This window comes from Morone saxatilis, unplaced genomic scaffold (assembly GCF_004916995.1).
Source record: "Morone saxatilis isolate NCDOM2014 unplaced genomic scaffold, NCSU_SB_2.0 Contig16, whole genome shotgun sequence".
NCBI lineage: Eukaryota > Metazoa > Chordata > Actinopteri > Moronidae > Morone > Morone saxatilis.
In genome coordinates, this window is record NW_023339718.1 from 19,788,784 (window position 1) to 19,811,377 (window position 22,594).

The following is a 22,594-nucleotide window of genomic DNA, read 5'->3' on the forward strand; positions in this document are numbered from 1 at the left end:
CACATTTATGATAAATAAATCAAAGCAGAGGTTATACATGGCAGCTAATATATGTTAACCGCCTCTCCCTTGCTGCTCCTTTCCATTCAGGTGAAGATGCCTCTCTGCCCCTCAGCAGTGGTGGCAGTTATCAGATTTTGGTCAACAATGTGTTCTACTTCACCCAACGTGTGGTGGACAAGCTATGGCAGGGCATGTTCAACAAGGACTCCAAGCTGGTGGTGGACTTTATTGTACAGCTCATAGGACAGGTAAACTGCCTTTAAAAATTCTTGAAGGTTCAGAATGGACAGATGAACTCAAATGGTAAATAGAACTCACATGTGTCACAAAGACATCAAGGGACTTAATAATACAAGTTTGGTATATCAAAAAAATACTGATTTTCCTGCGTCTCTCTCAGGCTGTGTATGGTTTCCCCTCTTGCACTTTCAAAATGTTGCTAGAGGCTTAGGACTTTCTGAAGCCTGACTACATTTACAATAGAGCTAATGGCTATTTTCCTGAGTCAGATTATAGCAGTCAATTTTATCACACCCAACAAAATTAAACAACCTGCATTATCAGACTGGGCGCTTTTCTCCAGAGCAGCCAGAGGCAATCAGACAGCGTGTGTGTGCTGCCTGCAGTGGATGAAGAAATAAAGCAGTCCTTCTGTGAGTCTTCTTCCAGTTAATGTAACCAGTGAACACTCTCAGGATTAAATTAGATAAGCAGCATCCATCTGACTGCAGGCCTCATTTGCTCATTTTAGCCCGTGAAGGCACATAAATTAGATACGACTGTTATCCCTGACCGACTGACAGGTGTGTGTTTGTGTGTCTCTCTGTATATGTATGTCTGTGTCTGTGGAGTTGGATGCATGGGAATTTTTTTCTAAAAATGTATTGTATGTAAGCTTAAGTTTATGTTTTGGCTTATTCTTGCTTTAACTGAGAAAAAGAGAAAAAAGGGTCATTTGCCTTTTTTCAGGATGCAAAAATTCTAAGTGATGTTTTTATAAATAATCCTTTGTTTTAGCTCTCCAGTAAAGTAGCTTGATTGCTTTGAGACTTCTCAAGTAAAGTCATGTGTGGGGACTTTCTGCTTTTAATGCAATGCTTTCTGTGCACACTACTGTGCAATTGAGAAGATTAACAGATTATGCTCTGAAATTCATTTTTCAAACCTTAATGTGCCTCTGCATCCTGGAAAACTGTTCTAAAGTCATGTCTTTTCTTCTATTTATCTTGTTTTTGCAGCCAGACAATTATATATACCAAATTAATGTAATATCAAGGACAACTCCAATGCATCTCAAGCACGTCTTTACTGCACTATTCTGTGCAACTTCCAACTTTTTAACTTGATGTTTTCAAGTGTCAAGTTTTGTTGGAAAGTCTTTTCATTTTCACAAATATGTTTCCACATTAAGTCCTTTAGCAGTTTTCTTCTCAGACACTAAAACAACAACACTAGAATAACAAAGCTGCATTCACAACCCTCTAACTACTTAACCCAGTTCAACTCGGGTTGCTCAAACAAATCTTCTTTCTGCTGAATTATTTCCACAGCAGCTTTATCCATATCCAGAGCACAGCAGAGAAACAGCCACAAAACGACACTTTTCTCTTTTCTCTCTTTTCTTCAACTCTATTTATCACCTTTCTCTTGTTTCAGCACTTAACTTAAAAATACTTTCCCTCTAACCTCCTACACCTGTTTGTTTTCCTGCCTCTTCTCCTCCTGCAGTCCAAGAGGCGTTCCCAGGGTCTTTCCCTCGACACCATCTACCACTGTCTGAATCGGACGGTGCTCTACCAGCTCTGTCGACCCCACAAGACGGTAGCTCAGCAGGTGGCCCTGTTGGACGCCCTGCGGGTCCTGACCGTCAACCGCAACCTGGTGCTCGGGCCGGGAAACCACGATCAGGACTTTGTGGCCTGTCTGGCTCACTGCTTTATCTGCCTGCACAGTGGGAGGTAAGGGGACATATGGCTTGTCTCAAATGTGTATTTAAGGGGAATATATATTTATAAATCTTTTTGTAGCTTGGTCTTAAGACATGCCTGGACACAGACTAGTGTTTTGACTGTACAATTAAAGAAAAATTAAAAACCACCTCCCGCCCATCACACATCAATACTAGAAGTATTTTCACAAGGGGTTTGCTCACAAAACGACATTGTTCGCGGCAGAGGAAAGTGTTCAGCACAGCTTCTTTAAAAAGACATCGTGGTGGCTTAATGTGTGTGTCATCAGTGTATTGCAGTAGTGATGAGTATTTACGTTAAAGCCGTTTGTTTAGCGTTGCAGCATGTAGCAGTTAATGAGCAACATGAACATAAAGCTTTTACCCTTGTTTGTTATGTCAGAGGAAAATCTGTCCAAGTGTTAGATTTGGTTGTGTGAAGCATGCATTATTCATAGCAGACTCATCACATAGATCTGTGCATGTACTCTGTGTGGAGGATGAGATGGAGAATGCGCTAACAGACATGAATCATAGCAATTTTTCTTTCTGAATCATATTGGACTAAAGGATAGGAATGAAACGAGGTGTAAGAGAAGAGCTGGTGACACTACCAAATGAAACATTTAAAGTCATATCCAGCCTTGCCGTTTTTCAGGAGTTTAGCTAGTTAACTTAGCTTACATATATTTAGGCTATTTAGTCTTATTTGAATGTCACGAATAACGAGTAACCACCATTTCTACTCTGTAGTATATTTTATAGTGGTACTACAACTAGTTGTTCTTCGGTTCCAGACATTTAACTCGGTGAGATTATCTCTGAGCAGCTCTGCCTCTGAGGAATGTTTACCACAGAGTCTCACCTGTTTTTCCCCTGACTGAGACTGTGTTGTGTCCACTTGGAGGTGTAATTGTGGCAAGTCTCTTTTTCTTTGTGCTTGTGTGTCCTGCCAGAAGTACGGACAGCTTCCAAAACTACAGCAGGTGGGGAGACACAGTTTCCTACCATGCTGGGGACACAATGTGCTTTAACACGACACACTGCACAACTATAGAGAGTAGACTTATCTGCTGCAGAGAAGCCAAACAATCGAACTCCCTGTGACGCCCCCCCCTCCCCCCCTCAGGTCTTTACATGGCAGGTTGCTACAAAGTCGCTGTGTTTTTCTCTGCAGTAGCGTGGAGGGCTTCGGTTTGGAGGCGGAGGCCAGGATGACAACCTGGCATGTCATGATGCCCACAGAGAATGAGGCTGACGCTACGCACAACCACGACGTCAGCGAGGGTGAGACACTGTTATGTGTGTGTATGAGTGTCGATGAACCCATTTAACCCTGCTGACTGATTTTAAATACATATTCAAACGTCTGATTCAGTACTTATTTAAAACAGTCTTTGTCGGTGGGCTTGAGTAAAACATGATTCATTTTCCAGCGTAATCAAGTTGAATGGGCTATTTTTTTGGGTCATTTTAAGCAAATGCCATTTGACAGAAGACGACATTATGTGTTACTGCGACAACAACAGGCAAATTCAGTGTATCCATAATTCACTTTAGCAAAATACAATCCACTGCAAGTTTCAGGGTTTTAATACTTCTTTAAAGTAATATATTTTAGCATGTTTGTGTGTATGTTATCCAGTGTGTTCCACTGTGTGTATCTAGTATGTTTTCCAGTGTTTGTATTGGAACAAGTGTTTGTGTGAGTTTGCATGGAGACTTGAAGTGTATTACAAACTAGGAGACAGAAGGATTGTAATGAATATGTCAGGCATTATAAAAGAGTTTTACAAATGTGCCACAAATGACAGCGTTGTTCAGACCAGACTGCTAACTAATTTAATGAGAAACAGTCACACAACAGCGCTGTACTTTAATGTCATTAAAGCAGACGAACTTGGTAATGAACAGTGATTATTGTCCTCCCTCTGCAGGTCGGCAGCTGCTGCTAAAGGCAGTGAACCGGGTGTGGACGGAGCTGATGCACAGCAAGCGTCAGATGCTGGAGGACATATTCAAAGTGTCCCTGCCCTGCAACGACAGAGGCCACGTGGACATAGCCACAGCGCGGCCCGCCCTGGAAGAGCCGGCCCTGAAGAGCTGGCAGAACCACCTGGGTGGGTGACACTGGGAAACACACACATACACACACAGACGTCACCACACAGGCTTGCTGGATATTTCCTGAGCCATGTCTGTGTTGGATTTGTGGTGTCCTTTTCTCCCTGGGAGTGAGTGCTTATCCAGATTTACATAACTAGATCAACTATTTTGGAGCTCCTCTTGTTTTGCAAAACAAATACTTTAATCTGGTGCTCTGCCAATAGGGCCTATTATTGCTGATCTGTTCTCTCTCCTGCTGGTTCTCTCCCTCGTGCTCATCAGTGTTGTAAAAAAATGTTTTGGCATGTGGCTGGTAGTAATTCACCACTCTTATATCGGCAGAGTTTCGACCAAGTCTGCTCAACCAGACTTTTTTTTGTATTTCCAATGAAAACAAGACTGTGACCGTGAGAAAGTAAAAAATATATATATCTTTTACCCAAATATTGTCCTTCACTTTCAGAATTCAGACTTACATTTGCTTTGTTTGGCAGTTTTTACCACAGATGCAATTTTAAGCAAAAAGAAGAATTAAATATACATGATACATTTATTCACTAGTCACATTAGTCACCATCTTACCTGATTTGTCTCGCTTGAAAGTAAAAAATGCACTTATGTGTCTGTTTATATCTCCTTCTCCGTTGGTCAGTTCACGAAAAGAAGTATATCAGCCGTGGTGAGGCAGTGGCACCAGCGACCCAGTCCAAACTGTCCAGAGTGAGCAGCGGCTTCGGCCTCTCCAAGCTAACAGGCGTCCGGCGCAACAAGAAGGAGAACAGCCTGAACAAGAACAGCCTGTCCGCACAGGTACACTCAAACACGACTGACACTCACTGTGTGGCTGCAGCAACATGTAGAATTTCCTTAAACTATTGTGTTAGTCAACTTTGTTTTATTACAATCTTGTATTTCTAATTAACAGGAGACTTTCCAGTGGATGTTCACACACATCGCTGTTGTTCGAGACCTGGTGGCCATGCAGTACAAAGAATATCAAGAGGTACCACACATCATACATTAGTACCAAACACAGTGGGTGCAAGAATTCAAGCTGGCTTAATGGATATGATATAGTAGCAGTACAGTTACACTGAGAAACCAGCTGCAGGACAAAACAACAGACCGTTATGTAACATTGCAGTCAGGATATTACTGCAGGACCAAACACAATAAAAACACAGTACAGGTACATTTTCACAGGCTGGTGTAGCAGTTGTGACAGCATGTATAATTTATAGCAACACATTTAAAGTGACTCACCACTCACACTTCATCCACCCCTCTGTCTCCCAGCGGCAGCAGAACGCCCTCAAGTACGTGACCGAGGAGTGGGCGTCAATCGAGTACGAACTGCTGCGTGAACGGGGCCTCTGGGGCCCACCCATCGGTTCACACCTGGACAAGTTTGTGCTGGAGATGACAGAGGGGCCCTGCCGGATGAGGAAGAAGATGGTTCGCAATGACATGTTCTATATCCACTACCCATACATCCCTGAGTTAGAGCCTAACGCCAACTCTGGACAGGTATTCATCTTTAAGTCTGGATTTATATAATTCTGTAATGCCCTACCACACTTTTAGGTAACATAAAGGGACTCATAGTTACGATTCTTTTTAGGAACACTTTTTATGAACTGCGTCTTTTCTGCAGGAGTTACCTCTTTTGTGATATACAGTGAATGGCAGTATGGTTTTTATTCTTCACTTTTCCATTTTTATCTCTGTTTCTTCACCTTCTAAATATTCTTTTTTAGCAGTGACACCAAGAGAGATAAGATAGATACTTCTAGTTTATCTACATTTTATAAATTTAGCTGACACCCCCATCAGAGTAGCTTCCACTAAGAATGACTGCAGATAAAGCCTTCAATCCTTGATCACTAACTTTTCAAGCGACTAAAGTCACAGTCACAGGGCCATAACAGTAGACGTAGCAATATTCATTATTTATTTATACAATAATCCTGTTAGCTGCAGCAGAAGCAGTCTATGAAAGCAATTAAAGGATCATATGTGAGGCCATTGATATACTGGCACAAACACCTGTATTTAAAATAGCCTTGTCTGTAAACATTACATCCCAGAATAGAAATGTCCTATAAATATTTTGAATAAAATGTGGGGAGAAATACATTTTTTTAGAATTAGTTTCCTCCATTGTGTCTGTAACTTTGACCGATCCCTTGCAGAGTAGTGAACTTGTAAGAATAGCTCTCCTGAAATAGAGCTCTTGGACTAGCTCATCGGTGTCATGTGAGGAAGTGAGCTGGTGGCTCTCTTTTCCTGGCACCACCGAGACACATTTAGCTTTGTTTGCTCTACAAATAATCCCTCCTCTCTGTTTGCCAGTGGGTGCCTCTCTTCTCTCCACAATGATTTATTTGGTCAGGAAGATACAAAGAGATAGCTCACAGGCATACCCGTTTAGGTTTGTATTTATGTCAGCTTTCCAAAACACAACACATGGAAACTCATAAACTAAATTTTCTTGATTACCAACAATACAAACAGCCAGAGGTGATTAAAGAAAAGTTAAAATCATAATGCTCTGGCAACTTGCTAGATGGAATTGGATGAACAAAGAGACTCAACAGGATCCTTCTTAACTCCAAATTCCCTGAGGCCTAATTAACATATATCATGTATTATACATCATGTATCTTATTCTCCATCTTTTTACATTCTCTAGCCCTCTTCACCTCCTCTGGTGCCCCTGGTAACCTCAGTGGCCTCAGTGGCTGGGGTTCTTGACCGTGCCCAGGTATCTTGTTGAAGTCCACAGGAGCTTGAGCTCCTGTCAGTGCCTGGCGTGACTGCATGATAGTAACAAACATGCTTCAAGAGCAAATCAGAATCCTATGAATCATGCAACTGTTGCAGTTGACAGTTGAAGCAACGTGTAAATCTGTTTTTGAGGCCATATCCTGGTTGAAAGGTGGTTGTTGTAAATATGATGCTTTGCTAAACTCCAGGAACAGGAAATTTCCTGGTGCTGTTATTAACTTGTTGTTGTTGTTGTTGTGTGTATGTGTACATGTGCATGTGAACATGTATATGTTCAGCTGACCCAGTGCATACATTTTGCTGTGACTTTGAAGTTGTTTTCCATCTAGTATTAAATCTCCTAAAATACACTAGAGAATAAAATGCATAGTGTGACTATCAAGCAAAAATGCATCCCAGGTACTGTACAGAAAGTGTTTACATGCACATCAGGTTATTGGTGTTACAGATGAGGCTGAAGAATTACGTCATCTCAGCTGTTGTTGTTTTTCTGTTAGTTCGGACCTCACATCTACTGTATGTTGGTCACAGCAGAGAATGACTATGATGAAACTAACCATGACTGATAACATTTTGTAATTTTTCTTGTACGCAATGTCTTTTGCATGTCAGTGACTGCACATTATTGGTATTTTCTCAGTAGGTCATCCCAGATCCTCATACATTTAAGTCAATATAATGTCCCACAGCTATGACTAAGTATGATAAACTTTGATAAAAGACTTGGCGCTGATGTTAATGCACTGCTTCCAGTAAATGTCTTCTGTGTAGTGGTGGTTCTGAGAACAGAAATCTCCTTTAATCCATGTATTTGGTAATTTGCAATAATATGCAGGCAAACCATTCTTGAATATTATTATAATTTTAAACCTATGAACAGCTTTCCAAAGCTGTTCCCCCTTGGGGATGGTGTAAGTTGTTCCTCACCTACTACTCTTTCTACGCCCCTCTGCAGAAGCCTCTCCGTTACCGGCGAGCCATCAGCTACGACAGTAAGGAGTACTACGTGCGTTTGCTGTCTGGAAACCCTGGCATGTATCAGCACTCTGTGGAACACAACACAGAGGGAGAGACCACACAGCATGAACCCGAGCACGGAGAGGACACCATCGCTAGAGTCAAAGGTACACAGACAATACCAGGAAGACACGGTATGGTGTCTAACTTCAAAAGCTGGTTAGGAAATCACACTGGTATTGTTTTTTGCCACAAACGCTTCTTTCTGGTAGTGTTCCTTTCCCTGAAATCCCTTTCAAACATGTTGCTGCTCTCTGCTCTCCAGGCCTGGTGAAGGCTCCTCTGAAGAGGTCTCGGTCCACAGCGGATGGGGCAGATGAGGACAGTCAGGAGCAGCTTCAGGAGCAGCTGTTAGAGTCAGGAGGACCTGAAGAAGAGCAACGGACCGACAACACGTCCCTGCTGCGCCTCCTGGAGGAGGGAGAGAAGGTCAGAAAGGAACACAAACATAAGATTACACAATCAAATGTATTTATTTTCTTTAAATAGATAAGGACATTGTTTGGATAATTATTTTATGTTGTTTGGTGGAGAAATGTATTTAGTTTATATATGTGTAATATGTCAGTGTTATAACATTTTGTATTATTAATTAGATTCAGATTGAGTTTATTATCTATGCATACTACAAGTAGATCTTTTCTATCAATCATTTTTAATGGCATAGCACTACCTTTCTTTAACAATGTTACTCACACTCTGTGCTATCGGTTTTTCCAGAAGTTGGGAGCAAATTGCAAAATTGTTTGGAATATATTATTTTTCACAAATAATTTATTGAAAAAACGGCGTGAGCCCACACAAGCAATTGTAAACAACATGAAAATATTACTAAAAATGCCAAACTGCAGTTTTATTCTTTTCAACAAAATACACTTTTCAGTTCACTCTATTAGCCCAGAAAAATTAAATGGATCATGTTTAGTCACATGATATATACATAAGATACACCATCCTTTTAATGAGGTACTGCTGTGGTCTTTCTGATGGCCACCGAGCAGCTCAACTGCAGCACCGAGGGATTCAACCCTCTCCTCTGGGCCGTCTCACCAGCAGCTACTGAGTAAGGGGAAAGCACAACTCCCCACTCATGTATTTGTTCTTCACAGATTTTTTTTGCCTGGAGGAATTTAAATGTGACTTTTCATTAGAAAACTGCTTTCTCTAAACTTTGGGTAATTAATGCGCTCCTCACTGTTCCAGATTCAGCACATGTACCGCTGTGCCAGGGTGCAGGGTCTGGACACCAGCGAGGGCCTGCTACTCTTTGGGAAAGAGCACTTCTATGTCATCGATGGCTACACCATGACTGTGTCCAGGGAGATCAGGGACATCGACACTCTGCCCCCTAAGTAGGTCCAGGCTCCTGTGTCTTTCACTTTACATCAAGGTCTGCACACCTATAGGAGAATCACAACTTCACACCTGGGTTGCATAATTATCCCTGAATAGATGATGACACAGTTAGTGTACTTTCCCTCCCTGAAGAAGAGATGACATCATTCCTCTGGACGCTGCAGTGGGAGTTTCTGCTGCTGGAATGATGTAATGCAGCAGATAGAGCATGCGTTGTGAAACTCAGCAGAGATATTACATATTTATCTTATTAGGGAACTAGCTCTGTCTTTTCCTCTGAGACACACTGTGAAAATAACCAACAGATGCCTCTTTGATTTTACTGTGTTCCCTTCATGTGTTTTACTGGTTGACCCTCTGATCAATCCTATGCAGTCAAAACATGCTGTCTTCAGGGGCTGCAATGGGGACTCAATTATCTTGTTGGTCAATTAAGAAAAACATTAAATATTCATTCATTCAAATAAAAATACAATCCTTCTTTTTATGCTTACAGTAAAAATGACTATTAGCTTGCTGGCTCTCATTGTAAATGCAATATTTTGTGATACATTTTAAAATCAAATTAAACATATTTAAAGCAATCTAAGTCTTTTTTTTAGATAATTTATATATTAAACTAGTTATTAAATACATTTATGAAAACGATTTCCACATTGATTTATAATGAAAGTTAATAGTTAACCCTAGTGTCTCCTCCATTTTGTTAGTTATTTTTCTTATATATGTTTGTATAGATACCTTAAGATTAGATCACATTGGTAAATTTTCTTTGCCTTAAAATAGCATGATGTTTTTTAGCTCAAGGAAATAAATTAGCTACATTTTCCTGTAAGGGGAGCTTTGAAAATTTGTGATGTGAACTTATAAGTGCTTTAAGGGTAAAACTTTGTGTAAAACTAAATGCATCACTGTCTGTTGTCTGTCTGTATCCAGCTTGCATGAAGCCATCATCCCCAGAGGAGCGAGACAAGGACAGAGCCAACTGAAGAGAACCTGCAGCATCTTCGCCTATGAAGACATCAAGGAGGTGCACAAGAGACGCTACCTGCTGCAGGTCAGTATACACATATGACACATACATACACACACATGCTGTGGCACCAGTAAACACAGCCCACATTTTATACACATTTATAGCGAGTAGCTTAACATATTTAGGCTTAAATTTTAATGCTTTAATTCACTATGACAGAATTTTACACCACAACTCTTTTATTTCTAGTGTGTAAGTCACCACCTTGTGTTTTTTTATTATTAAATGCCCTGTTTGTCATCACCTTTCAGCCCATGGCAGTGGAAGTCTTCTCAGCAGATGGAAGAAACTACTTGTTAGCCTTCCAGAAAGGAGTCCGCAACAAAGTTTATCAAAGGTACTGATGCATTTAAGTAAAGGAAAGAATAGTTTTATAAAACCTTTTCATATAATGTTTTTGACCTCTTTTCAACCCTCAGAAATGTGATCACTAATACGATTTAGTTAAGGACAATGAATGCAGTTTTATTTGATAAAAGACTTTGGTAGTCAGAATTCAGGGTATTTGCTGAAAAGAGGGATTTTACAGAGGTTACTTCTGTGTGATATTAAAATAAAATCCTCTTATAAAGCGTCTTGTCAGTATAATATTTCTGCTTGGAGTAGATCACTGTAATACCAGTATTGTCATTTCTGTCAGGTTACACTGGTTTATATGCAAGTAAAGACGTTTATATTTATTCCTAATTTTATTATGAATTCCCTGCAGGTTCTTGGCCGTGGTGCCTTCACTGGCTGACAGCTCTGAGTCGGTTTCAGGCCAGAGGCCCAACACAAGTGTGGAACAGGGGTAAGACCTCCTCTGTGCTACATTCAGCATAAGCACTGTCCTACATACATTTTTTTATTCCACTGGTTCTCTGGGAAATGCTTTACCTTTTTGGAGGCTGTGAAATGATTTATGGAATGTGTGGGTATATATTCATATATATTACCTTGTTTTTAATCTGTGTTAAATGCATTTTCCTAAATATTGGATATGGGCCTCTGTGGTAATGAATCAAATAGTGAGCTGGAAAATAAAATAAAGAAAAGGACGACATATATCGTCACATGCAGCGATTGCTTTGTAACTAAAGGATCCTTTCACTGCCCACATGCTAGAAAACAGCAAAGTACTGAGCTGTTTCAGCTAAACATCCTCTCTGTCCTGGTGTTTTTCAGATCTGGGCTCCTTAGCACACTGGTTGGTGAAAAGTCAGTGACTCAGAGATGGGAGGTAAGAACCTAGACTAGATCTAACACCAATGTTCCGTTTAACAACATGAAGAAACGTCATAATATAACACTGATGTGTTTACTATATGTTTTCCAGCGAGGAGAGATCAGTAATTTCCAGTACCTGATGCATCTGAACACGTTGGCAGGACGATCCTACAACGACCTAATGCAGTATCCTGTCTTCCCCTGGATCCTGGCCGACTTCGACTCAGAGGTGATTGCAGGGTTTGGGAGTACAGCAGTTAGCCACAAGAAAAGTGCACGCCTGTTCCCTCATTAATCCTGTTATGGTAACGGTGGTAATGTTTGTGTTGGTTAACCAGGAACTGGACCTGAACAACCCCAAGACATTCCGTAACCTCGCCAAGCCAATGGGCGCCCAGACTGACGACAGACTGACGCAGTACAAGAAGAGGTACAAGGACTGGGAAGACCCCAACGGTAAGAGTTGAATCAACAAACGGCATTTAACAGGATGCAGTCAGGGAGATCAAAAAGCCAACTAAATTTCAGTTTGTTTTACAATTTGGCAATAGGACTTCAAACCCTGCAACAGACAGAGCCAAATGTACCATAATGTGGCACAATTTCTACCTTGACCAACCTGAACTGAACCTTCAAATTTTAAAACACAAAAAATAGAATACGGTTATGCTATGCCAGATACTTTTTTGGTCTGTTGATTACCCATAATATCTAATCATCAGTCATTACTTATGTTCTAAACTCTCTATCAAAGTTGTGTTTCCATTGTAACTGAATGTGGTGTTTTCTGTCCTACCAGGTGAAACCCCAGCATACCACTATGGCACCCACTACTCATCAGCCATGATTGTAGCCTCTTATCTAGTCCGGATGGAGCCCTTCACACAGATTTTCCTCAGACTTCAGGTTTGAACTAAACTTTTGTAGCCCACTGAACGTTGTGTCTGTGTGTAATAAATTGTTCATAAGGAAATACCAGTTTTACATATGAAGATGGATGGTGTTTTTTCCCCCTGAACTCATGAAAAACAACAGAAAATCTATTATTTTATTCAAGTAAGTTAACATTAAAGGCCTGCTGGTGCTCTCAAGTGTCCGTACCTAATGTCAAACCATCTGCCTGTGTGTTTGTGTGATTACCAGGGAGGTCATTTTGACCTGGCTGACAGGATGTTCCACAGTGTGCGTGAAGCTTGGCTCTCTGCCTCCAAACACAACATGGCCGACGTCAAGGAGCTCATCCCCGAATTCTTCTATCTACCAGAGTTCCTGCTCAACGCCAACAACTTCGACCTGGGTCAGTATCAAAAAGCGTGGACAATAACAGTTAATGAAATTCAAAGTCAAACTGACCAAGAGAATTGAGTGCATGAATATTAATGCTCTGTCTGCCATCGAATTTTGATGTGCCAGGTGCCAAGCAGAATGGCACCAAACTGGGTGACGTCATCCTGCCACCTTGGGCCAAGGGTGACCCCCGGGAGTTCATTAGAGTCCACAGAGAGGTAAGAAATAAACCCACTTATGTCAGTTCAGATCAGAGTTTGAGTCAGTATACATTAACCTCTGTCTTGTCTTCCCGGCTGCAGGCGTTGGAGTGTGACTACGTATCGGCCCACCTCCACGAATGGATCGACCTGATTTTTGGCTACAAGCAGCAGGGTCCGCCGGCAGTGGAGGCAGTCAACGTCTTCCACCACCTGTTCTACGAGGGTCAGGTGGACATCTACAACATCAACGATCCGCTCAAGGAGACGGCCACAATCGGCTTCATCAACAACTTTGGACAAATCCCCAAACAGGTCAGAGACTGGGAGTTTTGGGGGGTGATGGACTTGACTGCCCTATGTTCAGGCTCTGTGTGTCTTTTATAATTTATTTTAAAATAAAAAAAAACCTTGATCAGAAATTAAAGATACTGGCCGATGTCCGAACACCTGAAGCTTCCAACAGTTGTGCTACTGTAGTAGTGCTGTTACTACTTAACTACCACCACTACTACCACTGTCACTACTGCTAATATCATAGAACTGCTACGGGCTACTACTACTTCAGGCTAGATTAATGCAACAGTCTCATGGGCTGCTTGCGGGGCTGTTGTCTTTAAATCTTCCTAGAATGCAACAAGACATCCAAATTGTGGTTGTTTGCTTGCTGAGATGCAGTTTTCAAGAACAGATTATTTATTATTATTTATTCTTAAACAGATTCATCAGCCAGAACACCTCATGCCACTTTGACAAATTAAAGCCTTGCCTTTTTAAGCCCAATTAAGTTTTGGAAACTTCAATTCAGTGTGAGGATATTCTCAATTTTTCTCTTAGTGGAGAAACTTACCTACCACAGCCAACATTTACCAGAATTTGGCTAATTCTTGATGTTAAAATCTGACTGTTGTTGTGTGTATGTTTCAGCTGTTTAAGAAGCCCCATCCTCCTAAACGGGTACGCAGTAAAGCCAACGGTGACGTAGCGAGCATTCCTCCAAGCTCCAACAGTGACAAGATCTTCTTTCATCATCTGGACAATCTCAGACCCTCTCTAGCACCTGTCAAAGGTACATGTACACACACACAGTCACCAATATACACATATAGATATATATATATATGATAGATATGTGGGGGTTTTTTGTTTTTGTTTTTTAATAACATAACATTATACATTTGACTGATATAAAGTGATGCTATATTCTGTTGATGGTATACCAAATACTGCCATGTATTGATTATGTTATTGAGTCATTCACAAAAAGATCTTTAAAGAAAATGACACCATTGTTAAACCATAAGCTACATGCTGGGTCTATCCAGGCAGGGGTAAAGAGAGGGTTGATGTTATAGGGGTGAAGCTGAATGTTTGTTTATAGCCATTACTCTGTGCGTGAATCCCTTTAGACTCAGCACTCACATTTCTTTGTATTACTCTATCTAGAGCTAAAGGAGCCCGTGGGACAGATCGTGTGCACCGACAAGGGAATACTTGCTGTGGAGCAAAACAAAGTTCTGGTTCCCCCTACCTGGAGCAAGACCTTCGCCTGGGGCTACGCCGACCTCAGCTGCCGTCTGGCTAATTATGAATCTGACAAGGTCAATAACCGTTACTATAACAGCCACAGTTTCACAGAGACTTCTCAAGCACGCTCCTTTAATCTCCAGGCTGCAGACACTGCGTGTCACTGACGACCTCTGTGTTGCAAGTGGAGGTGCAATGTACTGTGTCATGACCTAATGTTCAATACTGTCATTTGGGTGCTCTTTTTTGTTCTTTTGTTAATGTTTATGGGAGTGTTTTGATCTTAAGAGGATTGTGGCTTTTTAACACTACTACTTAATTGAAACATGGCCTACTGTAGGTTTCTTGCTTTTTTCCTCCTTGAAACTGAGACATGAATGTGAAAAATTATTAAATACAATGTTTCCCCCTGCTGGTGCTTGAATAAAAATGCACATTGCTTACAGACCACTCGGTTTTGACTATAGCAGCCATTACAGAAGTGCTGCTAATGCAGTTCTTCTGTATCTGATGTGGTACTGTTGTCTGTTACTTGAGCATTGTACAGAGTAGAATCAAATTGTATCTCCCAGCAGACTAGTTACCAGACCATGCCTGTAAACTGCCAAACACTTTATTTCTCTTTGGGAGTGAGAAAAAAAGTGTACCTGTTTCTTAGCAATCATGCTCTACAACAGGTTCTTATACAGAAGCTTGCAGTTTTAGTATAAGCAGCTCAAGGGTTCTTGGTTCTAGTTTAGTTTATCCTGAATAGTAAATGTATTGCCATACTCTCACTACATTTGTAAATCTTCTCTGGACTTTTAAAAGGCTTAGAATGTAAAGTAACCAATTGCATGGTTGTTGATCGGGTGAAATGTTAGTTGTTAAGATATAGACTAAGTGAATACAGTCAGAATGGACCTCCATCTACATTTCCTCTCTTCTGAACCCCCTGCCAAATCAATCTTTGATCTAATCTTAATCTTATTTCAGGCGTTGGTGGTGTACGAGTGTCTGTCAGAGTGGGGTCAGATCCTCTGTGCCATATGTCCAAACCCAAAGCTGGTTATCACCGGTGGCACCAGCACAGCCATATGTGTGTGGGAGACAGGAACCTCTAAGGACAGGGCCAAGTCACTTACGATGAAACAGGTAAAAACACATATATACATACAAACTTGAGGAGAGAAGTCATCAGTGACTCCCCTGCAGCCTTTAGCAAGAAAGTCCATCTAATGTCCGTACTGTTTCATTGTAGGCATTACTGGGCCACACAGACGCTGTAACGTGTCTGACGGCGTCATCAGCATACCACATTGTTGTCAGCGGCTCACGGGATCGAACCTGCATCATATGGGACCTCAACAAGCTTTCCTTCGTCACGCAGCTCAGGGGACACCGGGCGCCCGTCTCTGCTCTGTGCATCAATGAACTGACGGTGAGCTGGAGCTTACATTTCTCCTCTGTCACTTTAGATGGAAATAATAATAATATGTACTTTTACTCCAGGTTGATGGACATGAGCTAAGGAACAGAAGCTGTACATATGACATAAAGACATAATGTGTGTTTCTATAGGGGGATATCGTGTCCTGTGCAGGCACATACATTCACGTGTGGAGCATCAATGGCAGCCCCATCGCCAGCGCCAACACCTTCACAGGGCGCAGCCAGCAGATCCTGTGCTGCTGCGTGTCGGAGATGAACGAGTGGGACACACAGAACGTCATTGTCACGGGACACTCGGACGGTGTTGTCAGGGTAACCCAGCCCACTCTAGTCTTACAGAATTTCAGCTATCCTGCTGACAATACCTCATTGTGCACTCTTTTTGAATCTGTTGTTTTTAAAAGGTTGCTTGTGGTATCTGTGGCAGACAGAAGTATTCACTTTTGGGCTTTTGTCAATGTGCGTGCATGTGTATAGGTGTTCTTCAAAACAAGAATATAAGATAAGAAACAATTTAGAGTTATGAATAACACTATATTGGTTCCGTTCCTGCCAAGTTAAAGAGAGGTTGTCTGCATGTGTTATGGAGAAGCTAAACTTTAAATGTGCTGTGATGTAACTATGCTTAAATAAACCTTTCTTCAAATATCTCTTGTAGTTTTGGAGAATGGAGTTCCTCCAAGTGCCAGAAACCCCTGCTCCACAGCCAGTAGAGCCAGATGTGCCTGAGTGCTGTGGGGATGAGAAGATCGGTGAGTCCTACCCGGGAAAAAAACATACTAGAGCTGCTGGACCAAGTGAAGGCTGAAATTTCTTTGCCAGTAATAAAGTGACATGTCAGAAAAGATAATAGGCTGACGACGTCCAACATTACATATTGCAGAAAAGTTGCATGGTTACTCTTGTGATTTGTGGATCCTTTTGTTGCCTGCTTATATTAATGCTTTGCACAATAAATTCACTATGAAAAATAATGTGTTATTGCGTAAAAACATAACTAATTATGTAAACTTTTCTTCGTCTCACAGAGGGTGGCGTGGCTCACAACGGCGATGACGACAGCAGCGAGTCAGATGGAGATGAGCCCAGTCTGAGCCAGGAGCCCAAAGTACCACGCAACCCTTCAACAGGTGGAGGCAGCCAACCAGGCAGCACTGTCCACAGACCCAGAGGTACTAAACACACAACTCTTCTTATCAACACTTCATGGTTGAGTTCTCACTGTTTAGCTGATTTAGCTAAATAAAAGCTACTCAAGAATATAGATTCCAGCTGCTCTTTTGTCTGTCGCAGAAATTAACATAAGTGGTGATAGCAGTACACTTTCAGTATTACAGTCAGGGAAGCAAGACGAACTCCCTAAAAAATTACCCATAACTTTTGATATTGTTCAAATATAATTTTAAATTCTGAAAATAAAACATGCAGAAGCAGCTTTTAATCACTGATGCAAGCTCATCATGTTTAAATCTCAGCTAAACCCATACAACATCATGCAAAGTTTCTCTGACCATATTTTTGCTTTATCATTCCATCTATGTACATCTATATTTGTTGTTAATTGTAACGTAGCTTGTATTTCCAACACATTTGTTTGGCTGAGAATGTAGACTTCCCTTTACAATCTTGACTTAACTTTAAGGTCCTTCAGCCCGAACGGGAGCCTCATGGTCGATGGACAGCAGCTCTGACGACTCTCACCGTTGGTCAGACACTCTAAGCATTGATGAGAAGGACGGCTTTGTGTTCGTCAACTACTCTGAGGGCCAAACTAAAGTCCCTCACCCTCATCTGGCTCATCCGGCTCATCCGGCTCATCCAGGCCAGAGCTCAGTGCCACAGCCTCTCCAGCCCTCCGCATTGGATGCACGGACATATAACCAGCTCAGGACAGGTGGGTGTCGAGTGATGTGTAAAAAAAAAAGGTTAAGGAACACTGTAAGAAACAAGGAGTTTATCAGGGGTTCTTTTCTGATCCAAAAAATAACCTCCACTGATCTGATGACAGTGGTAGCTGCATTGTTAAAAAGTTTCTTGTTTGACTGTTTATTTTTGTGTGCTCAAAGGCTACAGATGGGAGCGCCAGCTGGTCTTCCGGAGCAAACTCACCATGCACACAGCGTTTGATCGTAAGGACAACGCTCACCCAGCTGAGATCACATCCCTCGCCATCTCTAAGTAAGTGTCTGGCACCAAACGGACAAAGATTCATTTTTTATTTTTGTTTTGATTGATTCATCTTCCCTTTTAACACCCTTTCTTCAGAGACCACAGTAAGATCTTGGTGGGTGACGGTCGTGGTCGAGTCTTCAGCTGGTCAGTCAGCGACCAGCCAGGACGTTCAGCAGCCGACCATTGGGTGAAGGACGAGGTGGTTGACAGCTGCTCCGGCTGCACAGTTCGCTTCTCCCTCACCGAGCGACGCCACCACTGCAGGAACTGCGGGCAGCTCTTCTGCCAAAAGTAAGTAAATTACAGCAGCAGTGCCCTTTCAGTTACATTAGTTTTCTACAACACATATCTACGTATTGAAACACTAAAACAATGTGCATTTTGCACATAATGTGTTTATATTATTATATTATTATTATGTAATATCTCCAGTTCCTGGAGATTCATATTTTATGCAGTAAATACAGGTTTCTCAAGAAACCTTAAAAACATGTCTTGGAAGTTTAATGGGAATTAAAGTCAGACGTGGCTCTTAAAGGGTCTGTTACTCAGACAATTTTTAATTAACATGTTAAGTTTCACCCGTTTGTTTCACCACCTTTTTAACTGGTGTTCCCCAAGGCTCAAACCTGGGTCCTCTGTTATTTTGTCTGTACATATTTTTAACCATTTGGTCATATAATTAAGATTCATAAATGATATTTCAGCATTATATTCTATACAAGTTGACACAAACTGGCTTTTATGGTATTATGTTATGTAAATAAGATAATAAAATAAATATATTTTATATTATGAAAAAATAAAAAAAGGATGTTTTTTCCATCATTATGGGTTAATGAGTGTAATTTCCTTTTTAGATTTGTTTAAAAATGCTCACCTTGTTTTCCAGGTGCAGTCGCTTCCAATCAGAGATCAAAAGGCTGAAGATCTCGTCACCTGTGCGGGTTTGTCAGAACTGTTACTATAATCTTCAACATGAGCGAAGTGTCGAGGACGGCAGCAGAAACTGAGCCTCACCTGCCAACAAAAGAAACCCCTCCTCCTGAGGACTCCGACCTGAGGAGCACTTCATTCCTCCATCTGCCTTGTTGTTCCCTCAACACCTCCAACATATCCCTTGAAAGCCCATTTATCCTCTCGTACGTCCAGTAACCACATGTACTGTAACACACACTGACATAACTGTAACAAGAGGGAATGTCAGCTGTTTCATCACCATGGCGGTAAAGCTTAGCAAAGGAGGGGGGGAAACGAGGATAAAAGATCAAAAGGAAAAGAAAAAAAAAAAACAATCACCACTTTAACCACCTGCACTCGACACCGAGAGGGGAAAAAAATGCAGAAACACCCTTGATGCGGCACGCTTGAATCAATGACCCGCCATCGCAAGACGTAAAAAACTTGTTCATATTGTAAATACTTACCATGGCCTTTTTAACTCTAAGAGGAACAAACACAGAACAAAAAATAAGGTCAATGAGAAAAAACAAAAAAACAAATGCCTGTAACATAGCGTTGTGACTAACCACTCCTGGCTTTAGAAAAAAACAAAATCGATTGTGTGTAGTCTGCGTCACGATTCACAGCGAGTCCAGAGGAAAAACACGGAGGGGAGGAAGGGATATGAATGTCAATAATTAATGTCTGTGGGTTGACTTTACTAGTGGGTCTAGTTATGCAAATTATGTATTTTCTTTTTAATTTTCCTGATCATTTTTTGTTTTTGTTGTTTACAAAAATGTGATTTCTTTTGTAAGTGTTGCCCACAGTGTCAAGCCATCACCATCAGAGAGAGATTTATTATCATTGTCTTTTCCTCTCTTTTTTTTGCCAAATTGTTCTGATCAATTATGATGATTTTTTTAAAAACCTATCATCTATTCTGTCCTTTATATAAATTCCCATTTGGGGTTTTTTGTTGTTGTTGCTGCTGTCTGATGACTGGAGACATTATCATTTCATATTTTTATTTTCCTTTGAAACCATATCACCACTTATTTTGAGTTTTTATGTGTTTTATCTAGAGAGAAAACATGTTCATCATCTGTGAAAAAATACAAATTCGGTAAAAAGAAATAACGCACATGTAATATTGCTACACACTTATCTCCCGTCACGTCTTTTTTTAATGCAGATTTATTTAGTTACTGTACAGCGTCAAAGCGGCTCTTTGAATGCACACAAAAAAGGGATTCTCATTATGTATCGTTGTTATTTTCTTGTTGGTTTCTATTCAGATTTGTTGTTTGCAGACCTTCAGTCTGACCCTGTGGCATTATTACAGCAGTTCAGTAAATATTGCACTCCACACACTTTATCCTCAGTCCTTACAGAAGATGTTAAACTGCAGGAGCAGCAGCACCTTTTTTTAAAGAGCCTGTTCAGTATAGAAAGAAATTGTTAGACATTGGAGAAGATGTAAATAATCATGAAATTCTCTTAAATGGGGCAGCATCCCAGCTCAGATTTTAAAGATATCTCTGGGTTGTTGTTTTTTTTTTTTGTCTAAAGAGTCAAATTTAGACAGTTGGACAGACCTGCTGTTTGACGCTTTTTCCCGTTCATTTCGGTACAAATGCAGGGAAAATATCCATAGATTCTGAGTGAGCACTGTAGCATGAGATCCACATCATAGTTTCATATTTCATAATGGTGTACCCTGTTTTCCCCTTTTTACATGTGTAATATCCTAATCAAACCAATCTAGTTGGTTTTGATGCCCTGGAACCGACTGAATACATCCAATACTAAAATCATTTCAACTCAGCGTGGATTTTTTATTTGTTTAGTTATCCTACTTTGTTGGCTGAAGATGTATTTAGTTAATAGAAAGTTTTGGTAAGATGAAATTCAAATTCAGGTCACAAATAGGTCAGATATATCAAGGAATTAGCTGTGGGTAAATCTATGAGGTTTAGTTTGTGCCAGAAATATGATTTTGTACATTTGTCAATGTTTCCCTCTGGTTGGCTTCTGTTTTTCTGGTCATTCTCCCTCATGTTGTAGGGATATTGTTGTTTTGTAGTATCTGATGCTACCACAAGGAGTCACCGAAGTAATGTAAACTGAGCAGTAAATGCAGGAAGACCTAAAAACAGTACACAGCAAAGATTTTTTGGCACAGATTGAACCCCATACAAGGCTGTCGTGTTAATATTAGAGAGGTTTTATATGTTTTTCCGTTGTTTAACGTATCTTACACAACAGTTTGTCATGGACATGGTTAATTATTTCTCAACTCAACACTCATTTATGTTACTTGGAGGATGGCTGCAGCTGCTGGATTTCATAGTTGGCCAGGAAGAGAGTGTTTTTGTTTTTATGTACATGTTGTTTTCTTTCATATGTCACCCCCACTCATCTCTCTTCATTCATATGATCATGTTTTGTTTGTGGTTCTGTGGGCAACAACTGTGCATTCAAGTGCTGCTTTCTTTCTTTCCCAGAGAGAACCTTTTTCTTTTGGTTTCACACTAGTTTTCACAGAGTCTCAAACATGTAAAAACAAACAAAAACAAAGAAAAAACTTTAATATTCACCCCCACAGCTCCCTGATGTTATAATAATAATAATATGCACTCTTGTTATTGTCCTTCTTATATCATTCTGCATTTATGTACTGTAATTTAGCGTGCAATCATGCCACCTAGCTGAAAAGGCCGAGCCGGCTTCTATCAATCAAGAGTTCCTTTGCACCTTCACGTGTACAAAAAGAGAAAAGCGGAATCCCAGGTTTTTATTGAATGCAGTTTTACGTTGTCGTTTTAACAGAGAGGTGCATTTCACAGCGGATAAATGAACTGTACAAAGTATTTATGCAATTATAACTGGTTTTAGATTTTTTTAATGATTATTGCGATTTCAGCAAGTTTTGTTACTTGTTGCATGTCTATTAACACAGCTGACTTTCTGTGTCAGTGCATTGTACATGTTCTCGGCATTATATTGTTTATTTTTTGGTTGGTTTTATTCTTTTTTTGTGTGGTTTTTTTTTATTTTTTATTTTTTGGAGGCATTGTCTGATGAGTTGTCCCAACAGACAGGTTTGTGTACAGAGCCAGAGATCGTGTCCCCAACTCTGGGTGGACTTTTGTACTCTTTATGGAAACTATTAAGGACTAATGAGAGACAAAGAAGGAAAAAAAAAGAGAAATCCTGGATTATTTTGGTGGTCTTGTATTAGACTGCATTACTACAGTATCTGGTGTGCAATCTGTGATAGCTGAATGTTCCTTGTATATTTGTGTTCACTACATCCTACAGGAGAAAAACAGTAGAGTAATCCCCCCCTTACAGAAACAAAAAGTTACAATACTGCAATAGATCTGGTACTTATTCTTTTTAATTTCATTTCAATAAATAATTGCTGTTTACCACCAAAAAAACAGACTCTGTTCTTTTATTTTCAGTTTTGGGGCTAGTGATCCTGTTTCTTTTTCATGATGTGTCAAGGAATTGCAGCACAAACACAAGTAAAAAAGGTTAAAGGTTCATTATTTATTGTACTGTTATTTC

General features: G+C 40.5%; 1 protein-coding gene across 1 annotated transcript in view; it reads left to right on the top strand.

The window, feature by feature from the left end:
- The window catches only part of wdfy3 (WD repeat and FYVE domain containing 3), a 91,587-nt gene extending 69,130 nt beyond the window's left edge, over positions 1 to 22,457 (top strand). Inside the window, exons 36-67 of the mRNA XM_035658294.1 lie at positions 91 to 251; positions 1,732 to 1,961; positions 3,129 to 3,238; positions 3,889 to 4,071; positions 4,710 to 4,867; positions 4,983 to 5,060; positions 5,354 to 5,584; positions 6,750 to 6,821; positions 7,800 to 7,968; positions 8,127 to 8,290; positions 9,065 to 9,213; positions 10,154 to 10,274; positions 10,505 to 10,590; positions 10,963 to 11,043; positions 11,418 to 11,472; positions 11,569 to 11,688; positions 11,798 to 11,915; positions 12,259 to 12,365; positions 12,603 to 12,756; positions 12,873 to 12,964; positions 13,049 to 13,261; positions 13,874 to 14,015; positions 14,393 to 14,547; positions 15,449 to 15,607; positions 15,714 to 15,893; positions 16,034 to 16,216; positions 16,563 to 16,656; positions 16,933 to 17,076; positions 17,547 to 17,798; positions 17,971 to 18,082; positions 18,170 to 18,367; positions 18,969 to 22,457. Coding sequence (XP_035514187.1) covers positions 91 to 251; positions 1,732 to 1,961; positions 3,129 to 3,238; positions 3,889 to 4,071; positions 4,710 to 4,867; positions 4,983 to 5,060; positions 5,354 to 5,584; positions 6,750 to 6,821; positions 7,800 to 7,968; positions 8,127 to 8,290; positions 9,065 to 9,213; positions 10,154 to 10,274; positions 10,505 to 10,590; positions 10,963 to 11,043; positions 11,418 to 11,472; positions 11,569 to 11,688; positions 11,798 to 11,915; positions 12,259 to 12,365; positions 12,603 to 12,756; positions 12,873 to 12,964; positions 13,049 to 13,261; positions 13,874 to 14,015; positions 14,393 to 14,547; positions 15,449 to 15,607; positions 15,714 to 15,893; positions 16,034 to 16,216; positions 16,563 to 16,656; positions 16,933 to 17,076; positions 17,547 to 17,798; positions 17,971 to 18,082; positions 18,170 to 18,367; positions 18,969 to 19,089 — 4,592 coding nt within the window. The 3' untranslated portion in view covers positions 19,090 to 22,457. The remainder of the gene's footprint in view (positions 1 to 90; positions 252 to 1,731; positions 1,962 to 3,128; positions 3,239 to 3,888; positions 4,072 to 4,709; positions 4,868 to 4,982; positions 5,061 to 5,353; positions 5,585 to 6,749; positions 6,822 to 7,799; positions 7,969 to 8,126; positions 8,291 to 9,064; positions 9,214 to 10,153; positions 10,275 to 10,504; positions 10,591 to 10,962; positions 11,044 to 11,417; positions 11,473 to 11,568; positions 11,689 to 11,797; positions 11,916 to 12,258; positions 12,366 to 12,602; positions 12,757 to 12,872; positions 12,965 to 13,048; positions 13,262 to 13,873; positions 14,016 to 14,392; positions 14,548 to 15,448; positions 15,608 to 15,713; positions 15,894 to 16,033; positions 16,217 to 16,562; positions 16,657 to 16,932; positions 17,077 to 17,546; positions 17,799 to 17,970; positions 18,083 to 18,169; positions 18,368 to 18,968) is intronic.
- The last annotated feature ends 137 nt before the right edge of the window (positions 22,458 to 22,594 follow it).